We start from the raw sequence: 12,362 nt of genomic DNA on the forward strand, positions 1-12,362 counted from the left end.
CATGCGCAGGGGGGCGGGCGGGCCGGAAGGGGAAAGGCGCGGGAGCGCGGCGAGGCCTGGCGGTCACCGGGCCGCAGGGTCCGGCTTTCCCCCGCGGGTCGCTGGAGCCACCGGGGCTCTTCCGCACCCAGGCCGGGGGCACAGCCCCGAGGCCTCCAGGCCTTTCCCAGCCCGCGGAGCCTGTTCCGCCTCACGGGATCAGCCTCAGAGCTCCGTGTCATCAGGCCCTTCTGGCAGTGCCCATCAGGCCTCTGGCTCGGACATGTTTCCACAGGAGACGTTGCGGCAGATCCTCTTCCCTAAGCGCGACGGGTGTGAGGTAACTCGTCACACCTCCATGGCACAATGCTACAAGGCTGCAAACACTTCTTTCCCCTCTCGTCAGTCTTCGTTTTGTCTCAGATAATTTTAAGACAGGTAGGAGGTCCATAAAGTGTAGTTAAGACATTCTGAAAGAACTAATGTTTTCTAAGATTTAGAGTAATACCCATCTGAAGTCGCAGTGTTTAGCAGACAAAGCAACCACATGCATAGCAGGTTTTTTAATTATTGGCAGTTAAGACAGAAAAGATGGCATCTGTGTAACAGAATTGGACTTTTTTTTTTAACTGGGATGCAAAAGTGTGGCTACAAAAAGTGAAATTATTGGTGTGCACCACAGTTTTCTTTCAATATGAAAATGAAGAGCCAACCCCAGGCTATTTGTGCACGTGGCAGTAACACTGGATTTCCACAGCAGAGACTTTCAAATGCAGTGAGATACAGAGGCAAACATCTACCTACCCTGCTGAGATTTCTTCAGTCAGAAGTAGCTTCTGTACCAATTACCTATTCGCTTTCATTTAATTATCATATATAGAAAACAGGGTTCTTCTAAATTATTAATTTAAGGCTGTCACTTTTATCTTGAAAATAAGCAACTTCTCATAGATACTAGGTATGACACTTAGCACAACCTTTAAGTTTGTTCTGTTTCTAATCTTTTTTCACTCACATTCTTTAACAAAAAGAACCAGCGAGACCAACTTCCTCACAGATGATTATTTGCCTTCACAGCTTGAGAAATCATCTTCACTTAAACTTTCAAGGTTTATTCTGAGGCCTAGAATCTTTGAGGTGAAATTTTGTAACTTCAGTCCCATCTCTCACACACACACACATTTATAAGCATTTTGCTTCCCAACAGTAGTAAAGGAGTCCTTCAGATCATAAACCCCTCCCATCAGCAGCCACGAGAATGTAAATTGTGGTTTTTTACATTACTGTACCCACAGCAGGAGTTCAGTAACAGTAATATCATCAGAGACCCTAGTCATGCAGATACATTTGTTACCGTTCTTTCGTTATCTCCCCATTACACGAGCAAAGAAATCCCTTTTTTCGTTTGTGTCAGAACTATTTCAAGCTAGAGAAAAAGCCCATACATACAACTGTCACAGCTGTCCCATACTAGAACACTGGTTTCAAATGTTTCTCATCTTCTACTCATCTATGCTATGTTGACAAGCATCCAAACACTGAAGTGTGGACATTTGAAATCTGCCTTTTGTAACACTGACCTTTCTTACCAAACTGCCTGCATACCCTGCATGACTGTACTAGATGTCTAATCTCGGGGAAAATCTGGATGTCTCTGGGATATTACTGGAATAGAATTAGCTACATGAAGTAAAAAGAAAGCAGTAATTTAAATAATTTAATCAAACAGCTGTTTACACATAGAAGGGCTGCCGATACATTCCAGATTGGAATCAGAACAGTGAGCTACTTAAGATTTTGAATAGAAAACCTGACTAGGTAACCCTATCCTCCTTTCCAACCCCAGCGTTTACAGGCGAGCATCATGAGTATTTGTCATCTCCATCATTCAGGAAGCATCTGCCATAATACTTGTGGCATGAATATTTATCAGTAAAGTGGGACTATTAGCATTTCTGAGTCAGAAATAAATTGATCAAGATTATAGAGTGAGTCAATGCAGAGCCAGAAATAGCATTCACAAGTCCTGACTTTCAGCCCAGTGCTCTAACCACTACACAGGTTCCTTAAGGCAGTTGAATGATGTAATTAAAGTTTGTAAAGTAATTTGAATCCCTGGATTGAAAATGCAATCACAATAGCAAGGTTGAAGGGACAGAAAACCACATGTTAATTGAGGAGAAACAATGTCCGTAAACTCCTGGGAAAGACCTTTTGTATTGAAATGCAATAAAAAGGGGTGTTTTTTTTCAAGAAAATTATAAAAAGCCTTGAAGTTGTTTGAAATCAAATGAGTTAACAAGGCACCTCATTTATCTCAAAGAGCTGAGTGAAGCTAATCCCACTGGTTTATTCTCACAGCTCCAAGATGTTCTAAATGTTTAAAGTAATTTAAGTAAAGAATTGTCTAGTTTTAAACATGCTGCAATGACTTTCGTTTTCTTCACTGAGTACTTCTATGCCCCAAATCTGGAAAAAAAATTTGCTAAAATGGATGTCACCCCAACATGCAGCAAACACAAAGGCAGTTTTTCCCCTACACGCCTCTGCTCGTTTCTTTATGCTGGAGATAGTGCTGACGTGTTCTGGAATGCTTTTCTTGTATTTTATATTTTCTTACATTTCCTTGTATTTTTTATTTAGCAACCATTGATCAGTCCTTGTGGACGACTTCGAGGGATCGTTGCACCATCTAACCTCGATCCCTCCGGTTCTGAAGCACACACCTCATCGGGAACATTTTGCCTCCTAGTGGAGAGCACCTAGTGAGAGCATCTCAGAAAAGAAACGTGAGTGCTGTTGTCTCGTGAAAGACAAACAACAGGTGAATTGTTTGCAAAAGGTTGAGATTATTAACATTCAAGGGTAGATTGTGTAAAGAAATGGAATTTATGCTGCTGCTTAGTCTCTCAGTTGTATCACAGGAGAAAGAAATGCTGGTTTTGTTCCAGCCAGTTACTGCTTTCTTCCACCATGCATTTTTATAAGCCCAAACCTTTCTATACCAGGTTAAATAAGATGTTTGCCAAGAGCAAACATAGACAAATGGACTCAAGACACCAATAGTCATTACACAGCAACCTCACATCCAGCATTCCTCTCCCCACCCCAATTCAGTACGCCAGTGATTCCATTTACAGCAGCTGATTACATGGGAAAGGGCAAAAGGAAACATCTGTTTGTTTGAAGTAAAGGTGTATGCTGTGAATGGCAGGCTCTGCACCTTCTCTGCAGCCCGAGATGAGGAGCTGAAGATCAGCACCCAGGAAATTACATCCTAGCTGTGGCGTGCCTAAGAACAACCAATTCCAGACCCACCAGTAAAAAAACCAAACCAAAACAACACACCAAACCACAAAAATACTAGTACTTCATCATCCAGCAGCCCCTCTTCAAGAGGAGGAAAAGTACAGGCTTCTGCTTATTAGCACTGAGCTTTGTCCAATTCAGGTAATAAATATTTAAATAATAAACGTTGGCCTAGAAGGTACAGCCCCTGCCTGAAGAGAACAGCAGGAGCATCGCTGCACATTCAGCATGTTTTCAAGGCAGCAGACACTTCTTGGGAGGGAAATAAATGGACTTCAACCACCAAACCTGCCTACACCTCAGCATGGTACCAGGCAGATAACCCAACTTACACTGAGCATTAGTTGTTGGCAACAGCATCCCTGCGGTTCAGAGCATGGTTGCAATTTTGCAGATATTAACCACTTAAGCGGTGGTTGTGGGCATTTAGGTAGTACCACTGCCTTCCAGACAGGACACAAACTCCTTTTCTCTATCTGGTTGAGTGTCAAGGACTGAGAATTTGTACTGGTTTCACTGGGTACTAGAAGAGGCTGCTGGAATGGAGCAGCTGCTTTTCCGTACCTGTAACCTGCAGTTACCCCCACACCCCCCTGCCTGACACGCGGTCAAGGGCAAGGCCCAGAAATCACAACAGGGTGCTGTTCAACAGGCAGCGGGGGAGAGATCAAGTCATTTAGAAATACCTGGGAACAGAGAAAAATGAGAGGGACAGGGAAGAGGATAAAAAGCAACCCGACAAAATGTATTCTATGCATACTTTTATTAATAAAATATAAGATTTACAGCATATGTCAATGGACAGTGTGCTTAGAGAATTATCTGGTTGGATAGTAATGACACCAAAGTCAGCAGCTGGTTTTGGTGAGGATAAATTAAACCTCAGGTGACATGCCAGGGATCACCGCTACTGACAAAACAAAAAAAAAAAATCTTTCCCAAGACTAGCTCCAAAACCCCGGATTCCATCCCAACATGCACAGCTGAGGTCCGAGAGGCAGTTTCGCTTGAATGTAGTATTGCTAGAAGGCTGCACTGTGTTCTGTGTGAGATCTACCTGCTCAGTTCCGTGTCGTCTTCAAATCCTCACCTCCTTTTGTCTCCGTGCTAAGCAACTTTTGAGGCATTCAGCGCATCCTTCGGGATACAGATACACACAAGAGCAGCAGTCTTAATACCACGACCCTCAATCTTCCCGAAATAGCAGTCGCTCCACCTACGCCGTTCTTTGCAAAATGGAGATGAATTGTACCAGCTCTGATGCAAGAGAAGCGTCTAATTACCTCTTTGCCCTTGAGACAAGATAAAGAATAAACCTTGGCCCCGATCCTCTGAACACCTATACACATGATTAACGTTACTCAAGTTGTTTCCTTAACTATTAGCAAGTATAGTCATTTGAGTAAAATTAGTCACATGCTACGTAAGTAGGAGTAGGGCCTGCTAGTTTATTCACCCATTGGAAAACAGTTGCTGTCCCTGGGGGAGTTAAAATTTTTTACAAGGCTAACAGGTGAAAAAAAAAAAAGGTTAAATCCTTACAAAGGCTCATGGTCAGGCATGCATGTTACAAGACAAATACTGTATTTAAGAGAACCAGATTGATAAATATTAAGAGTTTTTTTACATTTTCAAACCACTGCACAAGGACTTAAAGAAATTAAAGTATGATTGCAATTGTAGTCTTGTTAACAACCTCTAACCCAGCCATAATTTTACAGCAGAAACAGTATCTTAGTTGATCAAATAGAGGCATTATAATAACTACCTATAACTAAGCCACAGAAATAATTTAAATATAACTGAAAAGTGAAAATTCTCCCAGTCAAGGTAAGTTCACTACGACTTTACACTTCATTCTGAACATTTCCGTGAAGGAAGAGTAAAACCTAAAAGCACAATTAGCAAAAATATCTGGAGGTAAAAACTCATGAGCCTTATAAAGCATCGATATCTAGTTAATCTTTGGATAAGCCTTATTTGCTGAAGAGTTTAAATCTCTCAAATAACTATGAACATTTATTTCATGCAGCTTCTGTACTCCACGCATTTTCTGATCGTTGCACCATTTAACATTTCTGTAAGTGCAATAACTTTGCAAAGCCAAAAGCCAGAAGAAACACTTGCATGGTAAAACCACATTTCCACTCAGTTACTGATAGCAATAAAAATACAGAAAATAGAGCATCTCAGAATGCAGCGTCGTAATTATCTATGTAATCACTTGGTATTTTGTACTACATCACATCATACTGCCAGACAAGAACTCGGACAACTTTTTAAAAAGCCACAGGGGACTTTGTACTCTAAACAAGGCATTAAAGGTATTGTATCCTAAAACAAGGCATTGAAGAAACCAGGACAAAACTAACCATTAAGACATTAGTCCCATAAAATGGATTTTAAAACCTGAAAATTCTAGTCCCGTTCCAATTTAAGCAAGTTTAAAAAAGAGCCTTCAGGGCTACTGGAACAGTAACTGACCTGTTCAGATTATGGCAAAATCTGACAGCAGCGTACAGTTTTGAAATGGAAGTGGTCAACGCATCCTACAGCAGGTTCTGCTGTCATTCATGAATGAATGCAGGTACTTGTGAAATCCCTCCCTCTCTTCGTTCCCATGAAAAATAATTAATACTGGTTAAAATCATTACAAAAAACATCATTTTATTTTCATGCATCTAAGGTAAAACACAGAGTATTTGTATAAAGAGGTAGATTAAAAAAAAGAAAACAGATTCTCCATTCTTTGTCACTTTTATTCAGTAGTTTGTTTTGTTTGTTTTTTCTCCTTATTTTCTCTTTTTTTTGGTGCCAGACATGGCAAGGAGTGATTACAGTCAACTGTTTATTAAAACATTTGTTGCAACACAGACCCCCTTTACCACTGACCCCAAACGGACCCATTTCATGTGCTTTATTTTGTTTTTGTTTTTTTCTATATACCACCACCAAGGCCAGGTGGAGGGGGATGAAGGGGAAAGGGGGAGTCCAGGAGGCCAGAAGGAGGAGGAATGCTACAAGCCACAGCAAGAATGAGCTGTATTTAATAAAAAAAGGGGGCCACGAATGATACAGTAATGAGGTTACACAATTAAATCCCATAGCATGATTGAAGGCTTTCCCTGTGTCTGACGTCATCACAATGGAAGGCATAAAAAGTGGAGTAAACCGATGTTGATACAGTCCAATCTAGTCCATTAGGCAAGATGGTGCAAGTAGTCATTTAAATTAAAAAGTGCCCTATCCTCACCTAAATGGCTAGCAGACATGGAGAAGAACGCAGTGACGGATCAACAGAGCTTTCTCCATGTAGCTATAAAAGTGTGTTGTCATATGGCACATTTTTAAACACTGGAAAGGGGTGCCATAATGGACCTCTCATTCTCTTTCGTTTACAGGTACAAATGCTAGATTCAACTATTTCAACTATGCAGGAAGTGGACTCTTCAGTTAGGAATGCCAACCCTAATTCATTTTGTCTTGAAATATATACAAGTTGTTTGTAGTAGCTACAGCAATGATGTTTTCCTTAGGATGCCAGGCTGTGTGTAGAATCTTCTTGTTGAAGTCTAGGCTGTCAACACTGATTTCATCCTTCTTTCGCTTACCACTTGCGCATACTTTACGTGGCTTCAAAACGGTACGGGGTTTATTGTTTTCCCGGGATGCCTCTAAGGTGATGTCTCGCTTTGTGTTTCTGTCAAACATTCTGAAGAAGTTGTTGTAAGATCCTGTCATGACAATGCTGCAGGGAGGGGGAAGGAAGAAAGCAACAGTTCAGTTGAAAATAACCTCTCTTTTTATGAAGCCTCAGGGTCCCAGCTAAGATCACGCCTTATTATATGAGCAGAAAACACCCAGCCTTGTCTGTACCTTCTACAATCTAAAGTGGAACTAAAGTATTTGAATGTTTTATAGATTTAGAAACAAAGGTATCTTGTTCCTTAACTTGACCTTTTAAGGTACACCCTTCATTACCTTCGTTACATTCAATGTGCTGCTCACGCACACATGGGGAAGTGATCTAATGAAAGCAAAATCCATCAGATTTGTAGCCATGTAATTTTAGTTACACACAAGTCTCATGAATTTAGGTACTGGCATACCTAATCTGTGATAATATCTTATATAGAGGATCCTTATTTTGTATCAGCTTTTCAGTAAGACTAATAGAAGTTTCCCTGTCCTTCCTTTGCCTCAAAAAAATATCTGGACGGATACCAAGTTAAAAAAACCCCAAAGAACTATGTCCAACAATCCCAGATCAAGCAAATAAGTGGTAATTGCATTATTAACACAAAAGCAATACCCATCCTTTTGACAAGGCAGCTTCAACAGAAAACACACACACACACACACACGTTTCTCCAACAGGCCCAGTGCAGATTCTTGTCAGACAACAGGGTTTGAGGACATGGGCCTCATTCTCATACAAAGTCGGATCATAACAGATGACATGAAAAAAACCCCACAAAACCCAAAAAAGGATAAACACTAGGGATAATAAGCCTAGTGGATTAGGGTATCCGTAGCCTGCAGTTAGTCTGCAGAAAACCATCTCTAATCCCACTGCTATGTGCATCTCTCCAGTTTAAGTGGCTGGAGCATTTGATTAATATTTCACCTTGGCAGTAACAAAACTAAATTTCTAATCAAATTCTACATCTCTATAGAACACTAAGGCAATTCTCTATAATCCTATGCTACAGCGTCAAGGGTTAAGAGCTAATATACATACATTAAAGTCTACTGAAGTACTGAAATACTGTCCAAGCCAGTCCATGAACAAAACTAGACAGATATTTAGGTCATGCTTCAAGTTGTCCCTTTTAAGAATAACTGGGAAAGGTCTTAAGTATATATAGAGAAGAATTAAACTTGCCTGTCTGATCCATTCCAACAGCATTCGAATTTGTCAAAAATGCAATCGTTCTCATACAGTGAACAAAGTTTACTTCTGAGGTATTCATGCACCTGGAAAAAAAAAACAACAAACCAAACTGAATGAATACTGAACTTGCATACCTATAAAACCACCTTCAAAAATTCTGTTCCAAAAGTAATTCAGTATCTGACAGTGCTTACACCCTAGTCACAGGAGCACACACAGCTCCCTCCTCTGAATCTATGGATAAAGAGGAAAATGAACAGATGCATCAATTAACATATTCTGCTCTACAGAGATTTCACATGAACTCAAATAGCTGCAAGTCACACAGGATGGGGAAAGAGACATCTCCCAGAACTCAGCAATTCTTCAGAATGCCTTCTCTCTGAGCACTCGTCATACCCTCACTACCCTTTCAGATATCTGAAAGGATTTATCAGATTTTGCTTCTTTCTAAAAAATCATGCTTTGGTGACCAATCTTCCTCCTACGTAAGACGAAGAGGATTCCTTTGCAAATTTTCTTATAAAAAAACCACCACAGCACTTTTCGGTGCCAGCTAAAAACATTTTCTGCAAAGGAAATATTTTACCTCCTATTTTCTCCAGGAAAGAACAGGAGAATATATCAAGTCAACTGAAGACTAAGAGCTGCACTATCTCATGGCTGAAGATTACCTTTCCACATTTCCATTGTGTAAGAGGGAGCCTTTTCTCATACCCAAACGTGGGTTTGGGTTCTGCAATCACCCTGCAAGGTCCTTTAGCACGTGTGTGGAACCCACAAATCTCACTGATGCTCTGCCTGGACAGAGTGATCTATGCACAAAAATTTAGCTGCCACATCAAGACTATTAGTAAGACTCAGCATCCTTCAAAGTTCTACTTTCTAGCCTACATCATCTTCACCAAATACCTGGTATGTTTCCACAGGTCTATTTTCCATATTTAAATCCCAGATCTTCACTGACAGGTAATCTCTAGTCATCATATATCGACCACTATGGCTAAATTTGACATCAGATATGGAAGAGATGATTTCAGAGAAAAATGATCTGTTGCTAGGATCTTCTGGTTCTTCAAACACTGTATAAAAATAAGACAGGCATTGCAAGAGGTAAGTTTATGTCTTTCCTGATAGAAGACACATCCAAGTTAGGTTAACATTTTCTCAATAAGCTTGCCACATTGGGCTAGTCTGCCCACATTATATAAAATAACTTTCAATGAGAAAGCCTTAGAATACAATTGCCAGACTCTGAAATATTTTGGGATTTGTAGCAAGTCGAGGTCAGGTTCTAAATAAGTGAACTCCTTGCTAATATTCAGCCTTCATTCACACAGGTAAGAGATCAAGCATCAATTACAGACTAAACCCGACTAGTACTTGACCTCCTGACATCTGCAGAAAGCCACTCCTAGTCCTGTTGTCTAAGCAGACTCCCCAGCTTAAGTTGCTAATAATTTTATTCACTACTTTGGCAAAATATGCATCTAACATTAATTGAAATTTTGTTTTAGATCTATCCAATATAGTACAGAAATCCAATACAAATACACACACACTTCCATGTTGAATAGATTCTCAGAGTGCTTAGTTTCATCTCGCAACAAGATACCATATTCCAGAAGAGGACAATAAACATTGCACAACAACTTACATTTTGAGTGTCTGTCACAGAGTGCTGATGCTCTCATATCACAGAGACGAATGGTTCCTTTACTGCTGCTGTACACAAATGTGTTACAGCTGTTTGGGTGGAACTCTGCGGCTGTTATCACCTCTGTGAGCTCTTCCATGTTGGCAGGCTTAATATCTACAATATCTACAGCATTTTGTTAAGAAATTTTATCCAGTTTTCATAACATATTTTTCAGCTTTAAATGTATTCAGCAATGTGTCTTCAGTTCAAAGTACATCTGAAATAGTGAAATAGAATTAAACAAGCCAATAAAAGCAAAATAACGCTGGAAATTTGGAAGCAGGACAAAACTTCCATGCAAAACTGGATGAAGTTAATTTTAACTTCCACATTTGTCTAGAAAGCAAGACTGTAACATGGCATTCTCTATCAGCTGGAAGTTAATTCTTGTTACAGCACAAGACTGCTTAATTTTTTTATTCCACTTCAGTAATTAATTCTGCTGAATTAACACATAAATGTCACCCAAGTTTCTTCACATAGAACTTCGCTTAAATTCTAATTACATTACTACATTATAAAGAATGTATGTGTGATTTCTGCTCAGGATCCCACTGATCTGTCCGCACACCTCTGCTCAGCAGTGCGACCCAATACCCGTTTCTGTCATCCTACTGCCCGCCACACTTGGAGGTACACATGCAAGGTCAGAAGGAAAAGAATAAACATTGCTGAGACAAGGTTGGTAATCCCCTTGACTTGCTTCCTACTGCAAGTCAAAAAAATTTTCACTGTAGTTTACTGTAATGCTGCCTTCCAGAGCGGCTCAAAGTTGAAACCTTAAGCTTTTTTTTTTTTCTCCTTTTAAAGCATCTGTTTTTCACCACACACATGACTACTACTACTTATATTGCTCATGCTGAGTTCCCTCTCCAGAAGTAAAGTCTGTACAACTGCTAGGGAGAAACTTCCAGCAAGTGGAGAAACACGCTATGTAAGAAGCTGATCACGAAAGGAAAAAAAATCCAACAAGTTTTGTTGTAACCGAGCTGTTCCCATCATATCAGACAATGCAAAAAAGATACTAAAACTTCTGTCTGTAATTTCTAGGTGCCACAGGTTAATCCGCAAGTCATCTGCAGATAAGTATGTTTCATAATCGCTATTAATGGAGATGGAATTGATGTGATACGTGTGAGCATTGGCAAATATTCTTCGTGGACTAGCTTCAACCATGAGGTCCATGGGCCTGAATACTGGCACCTGCAAAATACAAAGCAAGGGAAGTTTGAGACGCAGCTGTACCACAAACACGCTGGCAGTCATCATCAACAGTCCTTCAATACACCAAACTGATTAAAATACCTCAAAATCACCTCAGAAGTAAATGTGTCTGCCAACCGGCATCACAGAAAATGTGAATTTAACAATCTGATGGGGCAGGTACTCACTGAGCCACAGGCTAATCTGTGTGCTGGGGCAGGGAGAGGAGGAGTCACTCCGATGTGGCTAATGAACTACTCACCCGTAGTGTTGTAACTGTAGTAGGATCCCTATACCGTCCATCTTCCTCCTTTAAATTATAACCCTCTGGTCTTTTGTCCCTTTCACTGATTTTCCATAACTTTATTGTTTTATCTGAAATAAAACAGCCACAGTCTAAAATCAAAGCTCTGGCAAAGATACTCGTCTTCACAGTTGATGCACTTTAACATGAAGCCTTCAAACAAGACAAGACCACCTACGTGTACCAAAAAAGACAAAAATACTCCTTGAAGAAAACATGACAAGATAAAAAGCATTAAAAATACCTCCTCCACAGTTTGTTCTTTTTATAAAAGTTATATCAAGTTTCAGTTAGAATCAGGATTGTTATGAATGACTAATATAAGCTCTCACACTGTTAGTTATACACATATGAAGGTACTGAATGACAGCTTAGCTAAGCCCCTTTGCTATGAAGCAACCACATCAGGAATGACTAATATGACTAATATACCACTCCGTGTTGTGGGACTTCGGATCCAGGTAAGACAGAACAGCAGAGCAGTTTAACAGCACAATTGGAGTAGCCACATCCCTAAATACTGGCATTCCAAACCAACTTGCTTCCAGCCTTTTCAAAGTGGAGAGGATTAGACAAAATCCTAACAGCAAACCAACAGTAGGTTATGGTACAAAATTAACTATGAAGTCATAACTTACCATTTGTAGACAATAAAAACTGAGCAGCATTTTTCTGGGGTAACCACCTAATTTTGTTGATCTTCTCTTCAATTTCTAAACTTTTCAAGTAGTCAAATTCTGGTTCATGGCTTTGAAAGGTACTGTAAACATTGTATTCTCCCCTACTGTGAGACTGGGTTTTGTTCTAAAAAGAGAATTAAATGATCAAGATACGTATGCAGTTTACAGAATGCTTTTCAAGGCGGCAGGCAGAAGCCAGAACTAGATATTTATACAGCAAGATACATAGGCAGGCTGCTAATTAGCATAAGAATAAGTTTAAGACTTCTACACTCTATTGCTGCCTATGCCAGA

General features: G+C 40.0%; 1 protein-coding gene across 4 annotated transcripts in view; it reads right to left on the reverse strand.

The window, feature by feature from the left end:
* Positions 1 to 6,029: 6,029 nt before the first annotated feature.
* PPP2R2A (protein phosphatase 2 regulatory subunit Balpha) overlaps positions 6,030 to 12,362 on the reverse strand; it is a 48,359-nt gene continuing 42,026 nt past the window's right edge. For all 4 annotated transcript variants that reach the window (XM_026863065.1, XM_026863063.1, XM_026863062.1 and 1 more), the window contains 7 exons: positions 12,027 to 12,192; positions 11,347 to 11,459; positions 10,907 to 11,084; positions 9,840 to 10,004; positions 9,095 to 9,264; positions 8,174 to 8,265; positions 6,030 to 7,036 (listed from right to left, as the gene is read on the reverse strand). In XM_026863065.1, coding sequence (XP_026718866.1) covers positions 6,757 to 7,036; positions 8,174 to 8,265; positions 9,095 to 9,264; positions 9,840 to 10,004; positions 10,907 to 11,084; positions 11,347 to 11,459; positions 12,027 to 12,192 — 1,164 coding nt within the window. In that variant the 3' untranslated portion in view covers positions 6,030 to 6,756. The remainder of the gene's footprint in view (positions 7,037 to 8,173; positions 8,266 to 9,094; positions 9,265 to 9,839; positions 10,005 to 10,906; positions 11,085 to 11,346; positions 11,460 to 12,026; positions 12,193 to 12,362) is intronic.

The sequence above is a fragment of the Athene cunicularia genome, assembly GCF_003259725.1.
Source record: "Athene cunicularia isolate RWA chromosome 22 unlocalized genomic scaffold, athCun1 chr22_part1, whole genome shotgun sequence".
NCBI classification, from domain to species: Eukaryota; Metazoa; Chordata; class Aves; order Strigiformes; family Strigidae; genus Athene; species Athene cunicularia.